Source organism: Saccopteryx leptura, chromosome 1, assembly GCF_036850995.1.
Source record: "Saccopteryx leptura isolate mSacLep1 chromosome 1, mSacLep1_pri_phased_curated, whole genome shotgun sequence".
Lineage (NCBI taxonomy): Eukaryota > Metazoa > Chordata > Mammalia > Chiroptera > Emballonuridae > Saccopteryx > Saccopteryx leptura.
This window is the reverse complement of record NC_089503.1, coordinates 341825632-341844195: the sequence shown is the minus strand read 5'-3', so window position 1 is coordinate 341844195 and position 18564 is coordinate 341825632. Positions and strand designations below refer to the sequence as shown.

General features: G+C 36.1%; 1 protein-coding gene across 1 annotated transcript in view; it reads right to left on the bottom strand.

The window, feature by feature from the left end:
• The window catches only part of ME1 (malic enzyme 1), a 197732-nt gene that overhangs the window by 13542 nt on the left and 165626 nt on the right, over positions 1–18564 (bottom strand). Inside the window, exons 10-11 of the mRNA XM_066358939.1 lie at positions 3803–3908; positions 1407–1549 (exon numbers count right to left, since the gene is read on the bottom strand). Coding sequence (XP_066215036.1) covers positions 1407–1549; positions 3803–3908 — 249 coding nt within the window. The remainder of the gene's footprint in view (positions 1–1406; positions 1550–3802; positions 3909–18564) is intronic.

Here is an 18564-nt window from a genome sequence, read left to right as displayed (position 1 = left end):
CCCCTCTCCTTCCTCTCTGTCTCTCTCTTCCCCTCCCGCAGCCGAGGCTCCTTTGGAGCAAAAGATGGCCCGGGCGCTGGGGATGGCTCCTTGGCCTCTGCCCCAGGCGCTAGAGTGGCTCTGGTCGCGACAGAGCGACGCCCCGGATGGGCAGAGCATCACCCCCTGGTGGGCGTGCCGGGTGGATCCCGGTCGGGCGCATGCGGGAGTCTGTCTGACTGCGTCCCCGTTTCCAGCTTCAGAAAAATACAAAAAAAAAAAAAGAAAGAAAGAAAGAAAAAAAAAGAACACAGAACATTAAACAAGATTATAAGAAAGAATTCAGACCATTTATATCAGATGCATTTAAACTTAAAAACACAACTATATAAATTTAGCTAATTTTGTTAATGTCTATTAGAGATGAATGTATAAACTCTTGAGGCCTATGGAGATACATGAAAACAGAAAACAAAATGATTATTTAAACAAGTAATATGCTATGTGCAATGCTAAAATTTTATTATTACTCAGAGAGGCTTTTCCCCCCCTCCTTTAAAGATTTAAAGACTGCTGATGAGGCAAATTTCCCAATCTAGAGAAGAGAGAAACATTTAAATTACTGAGGACACAGATGCCATCCCAAATAAGAGATTGAAAAACAATGAAGTTGCTCCTTGCCAAAATTTCATTAATCCAAGTAATAAGCACTTGGATTAATGGCATATGAAAGAAGTGGAGCCATCAAGGTTTGATTTGTACAGATACAACTTTATGTCATGTTTACCTTTTCTAGTTCATTTTGGATTCATTTCCAAATTAAAAGTGTTAGATATATATGACTCAATTCCTGTTGTGTTTAAATGACCTTTTCAAGCCTTTGAAGGGAAAAAGGCTCTTGTCAACATCACGGTCAAATATGTATTAATGCAAATATAAATAAGTCACTTTTTTGGAAACAGTATTGAAGCTTTGAGGACTCCTATTCCAACCTGGCTGGATGTCAAAATGGCTACCCAAACGCTCCACCCATGGCGTCAAAATCCAAACCCAGGATTTAGCAAAGCAAAAATAAGATTGTGGTTTTTATAGGGTATGCTTCAATGTTTCAGAATAGCTAGTTAAAAGTTATTTTAATAAGCATCTAGAATCAAGCTTTTTCCTTTCTAACTTTTATGTTTAAATCTTAGATAATTTCAAATTACTTGAGGAAAATTATCAAAAAAAAACGCTACAAAGTTTATTTTATTTTATTTTAAGAAGAGGATTTTTACAACATTGTAGGAAATGGTTCTTATCCTTTCTGACCTTTCTTTCAATCTTGGTTGTATAATTTTTAAAAGTTAAGTGATAAGCACCATTGATAACCTGGGCTTCCCTACAGCAAATCAAAATTTGATAATTAAAATATCAGACTTTTGCTTTACCTCAGTTGCTTTATAGCACTGCTCTGCAGTACATTCTGCTTTGCTGGTTGGATTGCTCAAAGCAAAAATAATAGGCCGTTCATTGAAGGCAGCCATATCTTTGAGAATTTGTTCTGAGAATGCACCACCAATTGCAGCAACTCCTAAAGTAGAAAGGAGAAATCAGTAAATAGGACTATCATTGGTTAATTAATCCAAGAAGCCAATGACCATAAAACAGTGAGAAGTCAGGTTATTTTCTAACAGACCCTAAACAAAATATGAAGTATTCGTATTAAAGTGACAAAAAATAAGTTTATTAATGCCAATAATCTTTTTTTTTTTTTTTTTTTTTTTTTTTTTTTTTTTTTTTTTTACAGAGACAGAGAGAGAGTCAGAGAGAGGGATAGATAGGGACAGACAGACAGGAACGGAGATGAGAAGCATCAATCTTTAGCTTTTTGTTGCGACACTTTAGTTGATCATTGATTGCTTTCCATATGTGCCTTGACCGTGGGGCTACAGCAGACCAAATAACCCCTTACTCGAGCCAGCGACCTTGGGTCCAAGCTGGTGAGCTTTGCTCAAACCAGATGAACCCATGCTCAAGCTGGCGACCTCGGGGTCTCGAACCTGGTTCTTCCGCATCCCAGTCCAATGCTCTATCCACTGCGCCACCGCCTGGTCAGCCAACGCCAATAATCTTTAGGGTTATAAATCTACAAGTATCTTTAAAAAATCACAGCTACAACCTTTAAGTCATAATACATTGAACTGGTGACTAGTCACAAGTAATTTTGAATACAGGCATTTATAACATGAAATTTAAATGTGTTCAATATGGACTATCCCCCTATAAGAAAAATATACTGCTCACAAAAATTAGGGGATATTTTATCGCTTCATATTCGTTTTGAAATATCCCCTGATTTCTGTGAGCATTATATATCTAATTTGAGTGCAGGCTTGCCAGGCTTGAGTGTGGGGTGACCAGCTTGAGAATGGGTTGCCAGCTTGAGCATGGGATCAAGGTCACTGGCTTGAGCAAGGGGCACTGGCTCAGATTGAGTGCCCTGATCAAGGCACATATGAGAAGCAATCAATGAACAACTAATGTTGACTCAACTATGAGTTGATGCTTCTCATCTCTCTCCATTTTTCTCTCTCTGAAAAAATATATCTGAATATATTTCAATCTCCAAGACTATAAGGTAATTGTATTTTATAAACCAGTGCTAACATTTCAGACAATCATCCAATTCAATTTAAAACTGAAGTATGATGCATTGAAAGAATTTCAAAAGAAGAACAAAATACTCTGCATAATTAAAATGAAAAAAATGCAATATTCCTGATAGAACATATTTTATAAAACACAACAATAAAGGCTTCCACAGTTTCAGTGATGGAATAAGTATTTATTCATTTTTAGCCTGGCCTGTGGTGGCACAGCGGATAAAGCTTTGACCTGGAATGGTGAGGCTGCTGGTTTGAAACCCTGGGCTTGCCTGGTCAAGGCACATACGACAAACAATTAATGAAAACTCAAGTGAAGCAACTCTGAGTTGATACTTCTTGCTCTAACTCTCTCTCTCCTCTCTCTGAAAAATCAATAAATAAAATCTATTAAAAAAAAGGTATTTGTTTTTATTGTGGTTATAATTACTATTCTCAATATTGTCATTTGCTTCACAAGAGCTTCCAGGAATGGAGTGTGATACAAAGTTAGGCTGATATTATACACAGAAAATAAGAGATAGTTTCATGACTTGAGCTTTTCAACCACATTAAATCTGACTATAATAAACATCTTACCATGCACATACATGCAGAGTGTGTAAACTACTGTTAATTGCCAAGTGCAATATAAAGATATGTCAAATATAGTCCCTGTATTCAAGGAGTGTCTAGTTCACTATTTTTCAACCCTGGCGCTCTTAACATTCAGGTTGGATAATTCCTTGTTGTGGGAGGCTTTCCTGTGCATTACTAGTCTCTGTTCACTAGATGTTAGTAGCCCTGACTTCGCCCTCTACTCCCAGTTGTGACAACCAAAAATGTCTCCAGATATTGTCAAATGTTTCCCTGGGGGAAAATTGCTCCCATTTAAGAACCACTGTCTGTGTGGAGCAATCAAGCCTGGAAAATGCTGACTATGCCAGGTGATAACAGGTTGACAAAGCTGGCAGAGGGGGCCACAGTTCAGCTGGGATCAGTAAGATTCAGAAGACAGCATGAATTTACAAATCCTAGTGTCTGTGGGGTACTATTGCTTTAGTAAACGTGTAATTTTGTCAATTCCAAAGGTTAGAATTGCAAAATGCTAACTTATGCCTCAAAAATCAGTAGTAACGAAACTAATCAGATTAAAAATGGGGTCGGGGTAGGGTTTACGGGAGGGAGGGAGGAAAGGTTACCTATGAGAGCAGTTGGTTTTAGGTCTTGAACAACGTCTTCTAGGTTCTTCATTTCCTCATGTTCATGAGCAAATTCTTCTTTCTCTCTTGTTAAGGCAGCACGTCCCTAAGTAAAACAAATTTTAAAAAAGTGATAAATCTGCCAAACATGCAAGTCAAACAAATTTCAAAATATTATCCATATTGCCAGTATTAATGCTTAATATTTTACAGCTGTTCTTAATGTCTTTTCTCCAATTATTAGAGTATGATTTCATTTATTCTTTTAATAAATATTTATGTCTCTGACAATGTTCTAGGCAATGGTGATATAAAAGCAAAGAAAATAAAGTCGTTCCCTTATTTAACTATCATTTAATATTAAAATATTAATTCTACAAACATTTGTGAAAAACTTGCATTAACAAATGGCAATACAAAATGTCATTTAAATAAAGATACTGTTTTATCTTAAAATGTAGAGCTGGCTTTAGCTGCAGCACTACCAATTTATGTACATTGATTAAAAATGGAACTTGATGCCATATTTCTATCATAGTTTTATTTTCTGAATAAGTATTATATATAGCTTTATATGTGTTTACTTGTAATTTCTATATTATGAATGTGTCATGAGTTGTCTAGGAAACAATTATAGTACTCTAGCAGCAAATTTTTAAGATTTTGATTATATAATAAATCCCTGCCTAATTTTATATAGTATTTATGACCTATAAGTTGTTTTCACGTATTTCATTTGATCCTCTCAACAATTGTGAAAAGTAGAGCAAGTATAATTACAGTCATTTTGCAAAGAAAACAGAATTTTGAGCTGTTAAGCGACTTGCCCAAGGCAGGTAGCAGAATTCAGTCTTTCACACACAGTGCAGCTCTGGAGAAAAAGCTTTACGAACAGTACATAACAGATTGTTTGTAAACTGTTAATCCTAAAGATGTACAATTTTCTTGCTTTAAAAGGGTTATCATTTTATTTATTTTTAAAAGTAACATGTGAATTATAGATCATTTGAAAGATATGAACCTCTTTGCACTTGTTTCATTTCTAAAATAAGTATAATAAGAACTTCTGTCTCATTAGGTTGTTTGTGGATTAAATTACATAATACAATGACAGCACTTGGGACTGTGCCTGATTTTTAACAAGAGCTCAATGTTAGTTATAATTAAAATTATTGAGAATAAGAAATGAATCATAATGCCAGCATTTATAATTTTGGTACATTTTCTTGTAGTCTACAGTAAAGTGCTATTTCTCTGCTACCATTTTCTATTATGAGCATGACATTAAAGCAAACAGATTGCTAAGGACAGAATTCACCATTACTCATTTCTGGGTTCTAAAAGGTTACTACTATCTCACATTTTTTTCTTGTACACAAAATATACTACACATCTGAGACACTGTGAAAAATAATTGTATTTAACACTAACTGGAAAAGATACATGCAGCCCCATGTTCACTGCGGCATTATATTTACAATAGCTAAGACATGGAAAAAATCTATGAGTCCATGGATGGAGTAATAGACAGACAAAATATGGTGTATACATTGGAATATAACTCATCCATAAAAAAGCAGAAACCTACAAACACAACATGTATGGACCTTGAGGGGATGATGCTAAATGAAATAAGTCTGAAAGAAATACACAAATACTGTATTATCTCACTTATATGTGAAATCTAAATTTTATAAAAACCCACTAATTCACAGGTACTGAGAACAGATCAGTGATTGCCAAAGGGGGAGAGGGTAAAGAAGATGAGCAAAATGGGTAGCAGGGTCAAAATACAAACTTCCAGTTACAAAATAAGTAAGTCCTGGGAATATAATGTCTAATGGTACCCATAGTTAGTAATACCCCATTGTACATGTGAAAGTTGTTAAAAGAATAGATATTAAAAGTTCTCATCACTAGAAAAAAATTTATAACTATGTGTGGTGATGAATGTTAACCACAATTATTTGTGGTGATCATTTCACAATATATACAAATCTTGAACCATTATTTTGTACACCTGAAACTAATATAATATCAATTACATCTCAATTATTTTTAGCAAGAGAGACAGACAAGACAGGAAGGAATAAGAGATGATAAGCATTAACTCATAGTTGAGGCACCTTAGTAATTCATTGACTGCTTTCTCATATGTGCCTTGACCAGGGGCTCCAGATGAGCCAGTAAGCCCTTGCTCAAGCCAGCAACCTTGGACTCAGGCTGGTGACCTTTGGGTTCAAGCCAGCGACTATGGGGTTATGTCTACGATCCAACGCTTAAGCCAGCAACTCCGCAACTCAAGCTAGTGAGCCTGAGCTCAAGCCAGTGACCTTGGGGTTTTGAACCTCGGTCCTCAGCATCCCAAGCTAACGTTCCATCTACTGCACCACCACTTGGTCAGGCAATTATATCTCAATTCTAAAACATTTTATTTAATTCATCCAGGAACAAATGTGAAGCTTACTGTTTCATATCTACTTTAGGAAAGAACATTCTAATTTCTAATAATATTAGGTTGAACATTGTTAGTCCATACTCTTGTTCATCATGCTTATTACAAAATAAAATTAGTCAAAAGAATCATATAAAATTAGTTTCCACTTCCATCAGGAAGCTTCAAATTGTTCAATTAGACCTATCTATTATCATAGCCTTTTTAGAATTAGTCATAGGTCTAACAACAAATAGTTATGTAAAGCTGGGCTGATTTTGTGAGTAAACACTAAATATTCTCAGGGTGGCTTTTTTTTTTGTATTTATGAGGTACAGTTTTTTAAAAATTTCCTGTACTTATATTTTAAAAATGAAACAATAATGAAATATTACATACTCACCTGATACCCTCATTCACACCTCTCTTAACTTCACAGCTGGGAAATTCATCTCTTTTACATCTCTCAAACATGGAGACTAAGCATCAACATAGCAAGTGACCAGGCTTAATCATAACTTATTAGTCACAACTAAGAAAACAGAAGTATCTGGGTTGACAGAGAATTCTCCCCAAATATTCTGATAACTCAGACTTTGATTTAGGCCCCAATTCCTCACCATCCCTTCCCTGTGTCAGTGTTCTTTGTTATGTAACACTATATATAGTTCCTTTCAACAAAAGACAGGGTATGCGTACTTTCCTACCCCTTTGTCTTTGGATGTAAACATGTGGCTTGCTTTGCTCAATAAAATCTGAGCTGAATGAGAGCAAGCCAGTTCCGAGCTTAGGCCTTAAGAGGGATTGGTGGTGCTGCTTGCTTTCTCATGCCTTTGCCATCCCTTCAGAAGTACATACCCTGCCTTACTTGTGGGTCCAAGGAGGCTGACAGCCTTGTGAAGCAGACCCAGACCTAACCTGGAGCTTAAGAGTCACCCCAAGCAACATCTTCAGAGCTACCCCATCTGACCCACATGTGTGTGGGAAATAAATATTATTTTATGTCACTGAGATTTTGTAGCTTTTGATAACACAATATCTAACCGATACAGGAGGTGATTTTCATTTTAATTACATATTCCACCATTTGTTATTATTCAATGGTGTTCCTATATGTTGTTTTGGGAATAAGAGGCTCCTCTCCCTGAAATAATTAATAAAAAAGATGCTTTTGCAATCCAGCTGCTACCTCAGTTCCCTTAGTACTATTTAGATACTTAGCAAAAAATAATCCTACATTATTAGAAAGAGAAGAGAAAGTCTGGTCGTGGATATGAATATGAATCTGGAATCATTTAACAGTTATAGTATTTGACAAAATTATTTCTGAACTATTTCTGAAAGTAGCATAAGGTAAAACTCATTCTCACAAAAAATGAAATTTCTAAGACAGGTACTAAATCACGTTGTGGCTTACAAGACATATTTTCTGGGAGTAATAACTTTCATTTTCCAGCTTGCTAAACTAAACATGACATAGTTTTTTTTCCAAGAAATGCATACAGTCAATTGCATGTATAAAGGCAGGAAACTAGACTAACATCTATGTGAGGCTCTACATGGCAAATACTATAGGACTGTATATTGCTTCTAGCATGACTTCCTCTACACCTGAGGCTAAAGGACTAACCTATAGTCCTCAGACTCTCTTGCAGCTAGGGATTTGCTTTAAACATAGTGGTCACCAACCACAAGGTACTTTCACAAAACCTTGCAGAAGAAGTGTGCATCATGAAATGGTGGCCATATGGCTCTTCTGGAAGCTTGTGCTGGTGATGTTTGTTTGTTTTCAGGTAAATGTGGCAGTCTTTAGTGTCTAGTCCATTACAAATAGGTGGGTGCTAAGTAATGGTTGTGGCAGCTACCATATTGGGCAGCTTTTTTGTTTATGGTTGAGACATTAATTTTCAAGTGAGAAGCAAAAGCAACAACTATGCCTCAAAGTGAAGCTTGGTACTTATTTCTTCAAAGGTTTAGGGATATTTTTACAGACAAGAGAACTTGTGTAATATGTGCTAGGTTCTCCAACAGAGGAAAAGGATCTCAGAATAATTATTCGCCTACTCCAAGCTGGCTTTAGTCATCCCAATGAAATGTTATATATAACCTTGATTGCTGCTGAGAAAATGCATCTCCCCAAGAAGACTAAATGAATTGCAGGGTTTGCCCTTTGGTATTTTTGGAGTATAGTCTGAATATGTCATATTACTTCAATACCCAAATACTGAAACCATTTTTCATGCTATGGCACAAAATTCTAATTGTCCATCAATATTCACCCTACTTTTTTTTTAAAAAAATGTTTATTGTATTGTGATAAAAACACATATGAGATTTATTCTCTTAACAAACTTTTTTTTCCTAGTAATTTTTTCTTCCATATATATATTTTTTACTTATTTATTAAATTTAATGCAGTGACATTGATAAACCAGGGTACATATGTTGAGAGAAAACATCTCCAGATTATTTTGACATTTGATTGTGTTGTATACCCCTCCCCCAAAGTAAAACTGTCTTCTGTCACCTTCTATCTGGTTTTCTTTGTGCCCCTCCCCTCCCCCAACCCCTCTCTCCTTTCTCGCCCTCTCCCCCTCCCCCTACCCCCCCACTCCTGTTGTCATCACATTCTTGTTCATGTCTCTGAGTCTCATTTTTAAGTACCATCTATGTATGGATTCATATAGTTCTTAGTTTTTTTCTGATTTACTTATTTCACTTCATATAATGTTATCAAGGTCCATCCATGTTATTGTAAATGATCCGATGTCATCATTTCTTATGGCTGAGTAGTATTCCATAGTATATATGTACCAAAGCTTTTTAATCCACTCGTCCTCTGACGGACACTTGGGCTGTTTCCAGATCTTTGCTATTGTGAACAATGCTGCCACAAACATGGGGGTGCATTTCTCCTTTTGGAGCTGTTCTATGGTGTCCTTGGGGTATATTCCTAAAAATGGGATAGCTGGGTCAAAAGGCAGTTCGATTTTCAGTTTTTTGAGGAATCTCCATACTGTTTTCCACAGTGGCTGCACCAGTCTGCATTCCCACCAGCAGTGCAGGAGGGTTCCCTTTTCTCCACATCCTCACTAGCACTTATACTGTGTTGTTTTGTTGATGAGTGCCATTCTGGCTGGTGTGAGGTGATATCTCATTGTGGTTTTAATTTGCATTTCTCTAATGATTAGTGACGTTGAGCATTTTTTCATATGCCTATTGGCCATCTGTATGTCCTCTTTGGAGAAGTGTCTATTCATTTCTTTTGCCCATTTTTGGATTGGGTTGTTTGTCTTCCTGGTGTTGAGATTTACAAGTTCTTTATAAATTTTGGTTATTAACCCCTTATCAGACGTATTGTCAAATATGTTCTCCCATTGTGTAGTTTGTCTTTTTATTCTGTTCTTGTTGTCTTTAGCTGTGCAAAAGCTTTTTAGTTTGATATAGTCCCATTTGTTTATCCTGTCTTTTAATTCAATTCCCCGTGGAGATAAATCAGCAAATATATTGCTCCGAGAGATGTCGGAGAGCTTTCTGCCTATGTTTTCTTCTAAGATGCTTATGGTTTCACGGCCTACATTTAAGTCTTTTATCCATTTTGAGTTTATTTTTGTGAGTGGTGTAAGCTGGTGATCTAGTTTCATTTTTTTGCAGGTAGCTGTCCAATTTTCCCAACACCATTTGTTAAAGAGGCTGTCTTTACTCCATTGCATTTCCTTATCTCCTTTGTCTAATATCAGTTGTCCATAGAACTGTGGGTTTATTTCTGGGTTTCCTGTTCTGTTCCATTGATCTATATGCCTGTTCTTATGCCAGTACCAGGCTGTTTTGAGTACAATGGCCTTGTAGTATAACTTGATATCAGGAAGTGTGATACCTCCCACTTTATTCTTCTTTTTTAAGATTGCTGAGGCTATTTGTGTTCTCTTTTGGTTCCATATAAATTTTTAGAATATGTGATCTATATCTTTGAAGTATGTCACTGGTATTTTAATTGGTATTGCATTGAATTTGTAGATTGCTTTGGGTAATATAGACATTTTAATGATGTTTATTCTTCCTAACCATGAGCACGGTATATGCTTCCACTTGTTTGTATCTTCCTTGATTTCTTTTATCAATGCTTTGTAATTTTCCGAGTACAAGTCTTTAGTCTCCTTGGTTAAGTTTACTCCTAGGTACTTTATTTTTTTGGTTGTAATTGTGAAGGGGATTGTTTCCTTAATTTCTCTTTCTGACTGTTCATTGTTGGTGTATAAAAATGCCTCTGATTTCTGAGTATTGGTTTTATATCCTGCCACTTTGCTGAATTCATTTATCAGGTCCACTGTATATCATCTCTCTTTTTTCTTTTATTTATTTTTTTCATTCTTTTTAAAATAAGATTTCACAGTTTTAGCCAACCACATGACTACCCAGGTGGAAACTAGATTTCTTTTCTTTCTTTCTTTCTTTTTAAGTGAGAGGAGGGGAGATAGACAGACTCCCACATGTGCCCCAACTGGGAGCCAGCCCTGCAACCTCCATCTGGGGCTGACGCTCAGACCAACAGAGCTGTCCTCAACACCAGCGGCTGATGCTGGAACCAACCAAGCCACTGGCTATGAGAGGGGAAGAAGAAAAAGAAGGGGGAGAGGGAAGGGAAGAGAAGCAAATGTGTGTCCTGACTGAGGACTGAACCTGGGACGTCCACATGCTGGGCTGATGCTCTATCCACTGAGGCAAATAGCCAGGGCAGACACTATATTTCTTAGTGTCCTTGCAGCCTGGAGTGGGATGAGACCAAGACTACATAACGGCCAAAAGGATAGAGTGAAAGTTATGTGTGCAACTTCTGTGATGATTTGTCTTTAAAAAGGAAGTCTTCCAATCCATTGCCCACACACTCTCCCCAGCTGGCTGGGGGACAGTGACAGCTGGAAAGCTCTCTGCACCCAGAGCTAAACGGTGGTCTCTGATGCCTAGCTCTACACTGTTGTTAAATGAAAGAAAAAATTGTTTAAGTCACCATATTAAGGGGTCTCCTTGGACAGAAGTTTAACCGAAAATCCAGCAAATACGTATCTTTATGCTAGCAGCCACTCCACACTAGATATCTTAAAATGGCACAGACACAATCAAGAGGAGACTCTGCCTTAAGTCCTTGTCATCTAGAAATGCCAGTGACCAACCATTAAAACCAAGTAAAATTGTCTGTACAATTTTAAAAGATTTATAGTAATGTAATTCTAGCATTTTCCTATGTTTAAAATATTTTTAAAATTTCAACCAAATTCCTGTTTACTGCAATTTAATACTTTTTTTCCAACTTTGTACCACTGCTCTTAAGTAATCTTTTGTATATCTGAAAATAGATACTGAATTAGTTTCCTTTCCCAAGTCAGGAACACCAATCTTTTAATCTGTTCTAACTAGACCCACCTTTCTTCCAATAATCAATGAGATGACTTACTCTGAACTCTCAGATGCTCTGTCAGTTTTTTACTACCATAGAACTGAAAACTATACTTCATCGAAAAAATAACCAATGTTTAATACGGTTAAGGAACTACTATACTTCCTACATCTTGCTTTCATTGTTATAGTAATGCATTTTAGCATCATGCTTTCTTCTTTAATAATAATAAAATATAATTAATCTTGACCACTGGTTTACTTTAAAATAGCAGAAACTCCACTGAAAGGATTATGAGAGAAAAGAACATTTATAAGACTTTCAAGAATATTAACAGAATAGAAATAGGAAACACTAAGAAGCTGTAACTTTATTTTTAAAAACCTTTGGGCTCGCCAAGCAGTAAGAACCCACACATCCCACGGTAAAGCGGCACGAGAGGGCAGCGTTAGGAGCACACAGCGCAGCCTGCTGGAAGCATCCGAATGGTGCCCGTCTGAAAGCACAACCAGCTCGTGACCACTGACTGATGACAAAGCAAATGACAATGGAAACATGAGCACATGACTCCATAAGGTGGGAATAATTCATTTTCATTAGATTGTCAAGCCAAGAAGTAACCTTCTCATGAGAAAATAAAGCTAGAATAAGAGTAAAAGTCTTAGAAATTATTTTATTAATAGCAGAAATAACCAAATTCCACCAGGTAGACTGTGAATTGTATGGCTGCTACAAGTAGCATGTAAGGAAGAGATGAGGGCAAAGTCTGTTGAGATTGAATGTGGACCTACAGATCAGTAACATGAAATTAATTTAAAATATGAGGAATAATATGAAAGTGAGAGAAACATAATCCCTATTTTCTTAATTCAGTGACTGAAAATATTTTACTTACTGCAGTGTCTCAGATTATCGAAAGGATAATATCTTAAAAATTCTAAATGTGGTCTGACCAGGTGTGGCACAGTGGATTGAGCATCAACCTGGGATGCTAAGGACCCAAGTTCGAAACCCATGAGATCGCCGGCTTGATCACGGGCTCACCAGCTTGAAAACAGGTTGCTGGCTTGAGTGTGGCATCATAGACATAACCCCATGATCGCTGACTTGAATCCCACTGGCTTGGCTGGAGCACCCCCCCTTCCCAGGCAATCAATGAATAACTAAGGTACTGCAACTATGAGTTGATGCTTCTCATTCTCTCTCTCTTCCTGTCTGTTTTTCTTTCTCTCTCTCTCTTCCTTAAAAAAAAAAAAAATATATATATATATATACACACACACACACACACACACACACCATTTGACCCATGAACAACATGGGTACAAACTGCTCAAGTTCAGGTCCAGTTATATTCAATCATTTTAATAAATACCTATATGTTTTCAACCCATATTTGGGAGTCTACGGATGTACAGGACCAATCATTATACATTGTTTTATAGTCATTTAACATAGGGGACTTGAGCATCCATGTATTTTTGGATCTCCAGTGGCCCTGAAACTGATCCCTACTGATATCAGGGATAACTAGTTTTGAAGAGAGCCAAAAGTATATATGCGGATTTTTGACTACATGAAGGTCAGCACCCCTAACTCCCAAACTGTTCAAGGATCAACTGTATTTTACAATGTTGGCCTCCTAATTGTTGATTGTTGACAATATATCATTAGTTTGTAATATTTTTTTTTTGGCTAGATACACATATAAAAAACTAGTAGCAGAATGCATTCTAACACATTTAACAGGGAAAAAAAATGTTACTCCTGAAAACTTTTAGTGATATTCAGAAAAGAAAAGAATAGCTCTTAGCCCTGGGCAGTTGGCTCAGTGGTAGAGTGTTGGCTCAGTGTGTGAAAGTCCCAGGTTCAATTCCTGTTCAGGACACACAGGAGAAGTGACCATCTGCTTCTCCACACCTTCCCACCCTCTCTCGCTCTCTCTCTCTCTTCCTCTCCCACAGTCATAGTTCAAATAGTTTGAGCAAAGTTGGCTCTAGGTGCTGAGGATGGCTCCATGGTCTCGCCTCAGGTGCTAAGCTTATTTGCTGAGCCATGGAGCAGTGGCCCAGACAGGCAAAGTATCACCTGATAGGGGGCTTTCCGAGTGGATCCTGGTAGGGGCACATGCAAGAGTCTGTCTCTGCCTCCCCACCTCTCACTTAATTTAAAAAGAAAAGAAAAACCCTCCAGTTAGACACATAGATGTTGGACATAGAATTTAGGGCTAAGACTCAGGATGTCTTCCATTCACTCATGATCTTGGGCAAGTCTTGATATTTCCATGGATGTTGGTTTTTCCATTTAGAAAAGAGTTTGGATTGGTGATGCTATGCTGATAAAAATGAGCCAGATCTGTGGGTTCTTTTTCCGAAGCTAACTGAGCACTAGACTCACCTAAGGAGAAACAGATTCCTGAGCCCTGCTTCCAGGTATGCTAACTAATTCCAGGATGAAGCCCTGTATTCTTTTATTTTTTTTCCCTAAGCTTTCCAGGGGACTAGAACAATTAGTCAGTTTTGAGTACCACTGCACTAAACAATTTATCAGATCTCTACCAGATATAATTTTAAAAAGTATGCGGTATGTTTTCCAAAAATTATAAAATGATGAAGTCTAAAGAAGGAAAGCTACAGAATAATGTAAAGTAACAATGACAGATTTCTGGTACCGCTTTTTTGGCTGACAACCTGAGGTATAATAAAAAATATTTAAAGTGGGTTAAACCCCTAAGTTTCCCCAGAGTGAGAAGCAAATCATAAAGAAGATAAATGATGTATGCTATTATCATGAGCATCTTGCTTTATCAATCATAGTAACGGCACTGGCAGCTCCCACCCACTGAAGCCAGAACCTGGCCAGAAGACAGGCATCTGGTGAGAAACATAAATTACCCACAGCCTCACCTCCAAAAGCTTGATTCTTGGTGGTGATTTAGGAATGTGAGAAAATACAGAAAGAAGGCCAGGAATCATGAAATAGTAATACTAGCATTACTAAAGGACTTTACTTACCAAAAACAGAAGAATCAAAGACAAAATAAAGGTCCCCTAAGTATTTTCTATACCATTTTCAAAGTGATGACCTGGTTTAAATTAAAAAACTATTGAAATGTGACCTTCTCTGGATCTAGAAATATTAAGGCAATTGCCTTTACCTTTGGACTTCTATTTTATGTACCAATGGTTCATTTTTCTTCTTTTTTTCAAAATCTAATTTGGAATCCATGTTTTTTACGCCAATCACTTCAGCTGGATACCGGTACAGAAGATTTACTTTCCCTTCGTTCTCCCTTTCCAGGATCCTTTGCATTTCAGCTTTTTGCTATCTTTTGGCAAAGTGCTTGTGGATACTTATCTCAGAAATCTCAAATTCTATACTGTTTCTTTTTTTTTTTTTTTAAGAGTCTCCAATTACACGAAATGTATTAAGAATTGCTGGGAATTTCTTGTGTTATTATTTCTTTAATCTCCCCTCCCCCTTATTTTGTGATTTTTATTATAGGATAGAAGATAATGAATTTTTACGTTTATGAAAAGCAAATACGTTCTGGTAAGAGTGGGGAGGAGAGGTGGCCAAGAATGTCAAGATGTGGGGTTAGCATTCCATGGCCCAGGATAGGTATAAAAATTGATTATAGATTGTCACTGATAAATATGTATTCCTTCCTCCACACATTTAGGAAAGGAAACCTTCCATAAGTGCCTACCTTGAATCCACGCCTGTTTACATAACCGGCTCCATTTTAAGGACCTGTTCTATTGTCATGTCTTTAGTTTATTGGAATTACAATGTGGCCCTTCTTTGGATCTGTAGACAGGGCCTTCCTAATTCACTGTCAGTAATATTTCACTACAGTAGTTACAATGAAGGTATGTGTGCTTGTTAAAGACCTCAGAGCTGTGTCATTTCCTCGTGGCAGATTAAAAAAAGATAAATGATGTGACAAAAGTATTCTCCACGCTAGGGCATCATCAGGCATTGTGATAATAATTTAAGATAATAGGTGGTTAATGTCATCAATACTTAATTCTGTATTGTTAAAAATCAACATCCAAAATTTTCTGTCTAAAAGATGCATATATATAATCTTTTGTCTCTGCTCTTTTTAATTCATATGTATTCATTGACCATACTCTACAGGAAATAGAAAAGAGTGAGAAAAAAATCAAGCCAGATACTTTTCACCAAGCTTCCAAGTCTCTTAGGAGTTATATATATATTTTTAACCACCATGTATGAAATATATTAAACACCATTCAAGGTGGTGATAGCATCGCTGGCTGAAACTCAGGATATTCCCGAGGAAAGGAGAACTTTTTCTGTGCAAAGTGAAACCTCAAGTCCCAGCCCTAAAGATTAAACTCGGAGGAAGGAAATAACTACATTGTCAAAACTACCCTTACAACATATAATATTAATTCACTTTTTCTACAGGAACCAAACATTTAACTATAAATGTAATGAATTAAAAAGTTATTTAAAAGAGAACAAAATAAAACTAAAATCAAGACAATATTCTATAGTCTTGCTTTGAGTTTTCTGTCTTAGCATTGATTTGTTTCATTAGCGAAAGCAAGAATGTATTTACTTACAGAACACATTAAGTATGGACTGGTTTATTTTGTGGCTTCTTGTCCTCCCTGAAAATGCTCCAAATTATGATTGTGAAAGGCAATTATTAGTCATGCTGGCAATCTTTCTTTTTCACCCTTTCTCTACTGTATTTATTCTCTCTCTAATTTTTACTTTGGAAGGATTTCTTTTAAACCAAGTATCAGTTTATTTATGTGAAAATCCATAAATATTAGCTTGCTAAATAGTTATGTCAGTTTCTTGTTATAAAATATTAACCTAATGTATTTAAGTATTATCAGTGACCATACAATCAATTTTAATCAACCTTACTAATGTTGATGAATTATTTAAAATATTGGTATTTATAGCACAAACTCATTCGTTGCATATGTGAATATGAGGAAAATAATGGAAAATGTTATTGATGTGATATTGAAAATGAAAAAAGAAATCATGTTAGAATAATACTCATCTAATCTGAGGATAATTTAACTCCATAAAAGAGCTAACCTTGCAGTTTACTTATTTTTAGTTTTGGTTTCACATCTTTAAAGAGTGGAGGAGTTTGACTAATAAATATTTTTATTTAAAACAATATTTTTACATATTGCAAACAATTTCACTTCAAGTTAATAAAATTATTTTGATCCTCAGGAGAAGTTGTTAAAGTACTAAGGATAAAAGATAAAAACCACAAAAAAATCATGGAAATTTGAAAGCAAGAGTATACTAATTTACTGGTTATTCTAAGATTTATTAGTTCTTCAACAAAAATCAACATAATTTTGATTTCTTAAAAATACGAAAGAAAAAGTGGTTAATTGAAGCTTTTTTGTTTCTTTTATATTAAATACTACACAAGCTACTAAATATATAACAATCTTTAAATGTAACTTTATTTACCTTGGCAAGCAGAATATATATAGTTCTTTATTTTGGCAAGTAAAGGACATGAAGTAAGAGTAAATGATTATGTCCAGCAACAACTTCACTGTTAATTCCAAGTATTAATAATAATCCTGGATTTTGAATTCTCAGTTTAGTAAGTCTATGTTAAAACTGAGATGCTAAAATCTATATATTTTTATGAAGATTTCACATAAAAAAAGTCACTGGAAATCACAAAACTACAATGATAGACTTTTTTATTTTTTTATCCTTGACTATATTACATTACTAAGCGCAGCACAATTTGTACAGCTTTTCCTATGGCTCCAACTATTAACATGCTGATGATCTCCCACTCTCTAGCCCCAGGAGCCCAAACTCTTACCCTGAGCCTCAGTCTTTTATTCCCAACTACCAAGGGACATTTCATTTGAGATCTCCACAGGTGCCTTAAACTTGCTACTCCAAAACTGATTTCCTTACCTTTCCCTTAAACTGGTCCATTCTTTACTCCTTTTCTACATTAATAGCTGCATCACACCCAAGGAGTCCTGCTCGATTACTTCCTCTACTCCATCCTGCTCCTCCCTCCATATTTAATCAGTTACTAAGTATGCTGATAATTCTATTTCTTAAATATCAACTGAACCAAACTTTTTGTCACCCCCACAGTCACTGCTTAATTTCAGGCCCCGAACTAATTTTTAGCAGTATTATTGTAACAACTTTGTAATGCGTTAGTGTTCCTCAGTTTCACCTCATTTCACTTCACCCTCCACAATGCCGTCAGGGTGACCACGGGCAAACCTCCTCTTACAAGTTTCTTCAATTGCTCATTTTCAGGATTTAGAAGCGTCTTCATCACCTGTCATTCACTTCCTTTCAAACCTAATCCCTAAATGTTTCTTATACCAAATATTTCCTTTTGTAAATGCTGCTCTTCTGCCTGGAAGGCTATTCATTCATTAATTCATTATTATCAATTATGTGCTACAGACTATGCAGGCTTTGAAGATAAAAAGAGATGAAAGACATAATCCCTAGTTTCTATCAAGATCTGAAAGTGAACTTGCCACTCCACTTCTCTCTCTTCTCAGTTTTGGATCTAAGAAGTTTAAGATGTCCATGGAGACTCCAGATAAACTCCCAAGTCTTCTTTTCAGACTTAGCTAAAGAAATACCTCGTCTCAGAATCTTCTTCAGCATTCCTATTAATCTTCCTTGTGAAGCTAGGAGTGACACCTCACTGCAACCTTGGCATCAAGGACATATTTCTTTATTTACATATTTTATTTAGAAAATTTAATAGGGTGACATTGATCCATAAGAGTACATAGATTTCAGGAAACATTTCTATAGCATTTGAACTGCTGATTATATTGTATACCCATTAACCAGTCAAATCTTTTTCTATCACCGTATATTTCTGTAACATTTTCATGTAGAATTGTGACTCCTGACTTATTT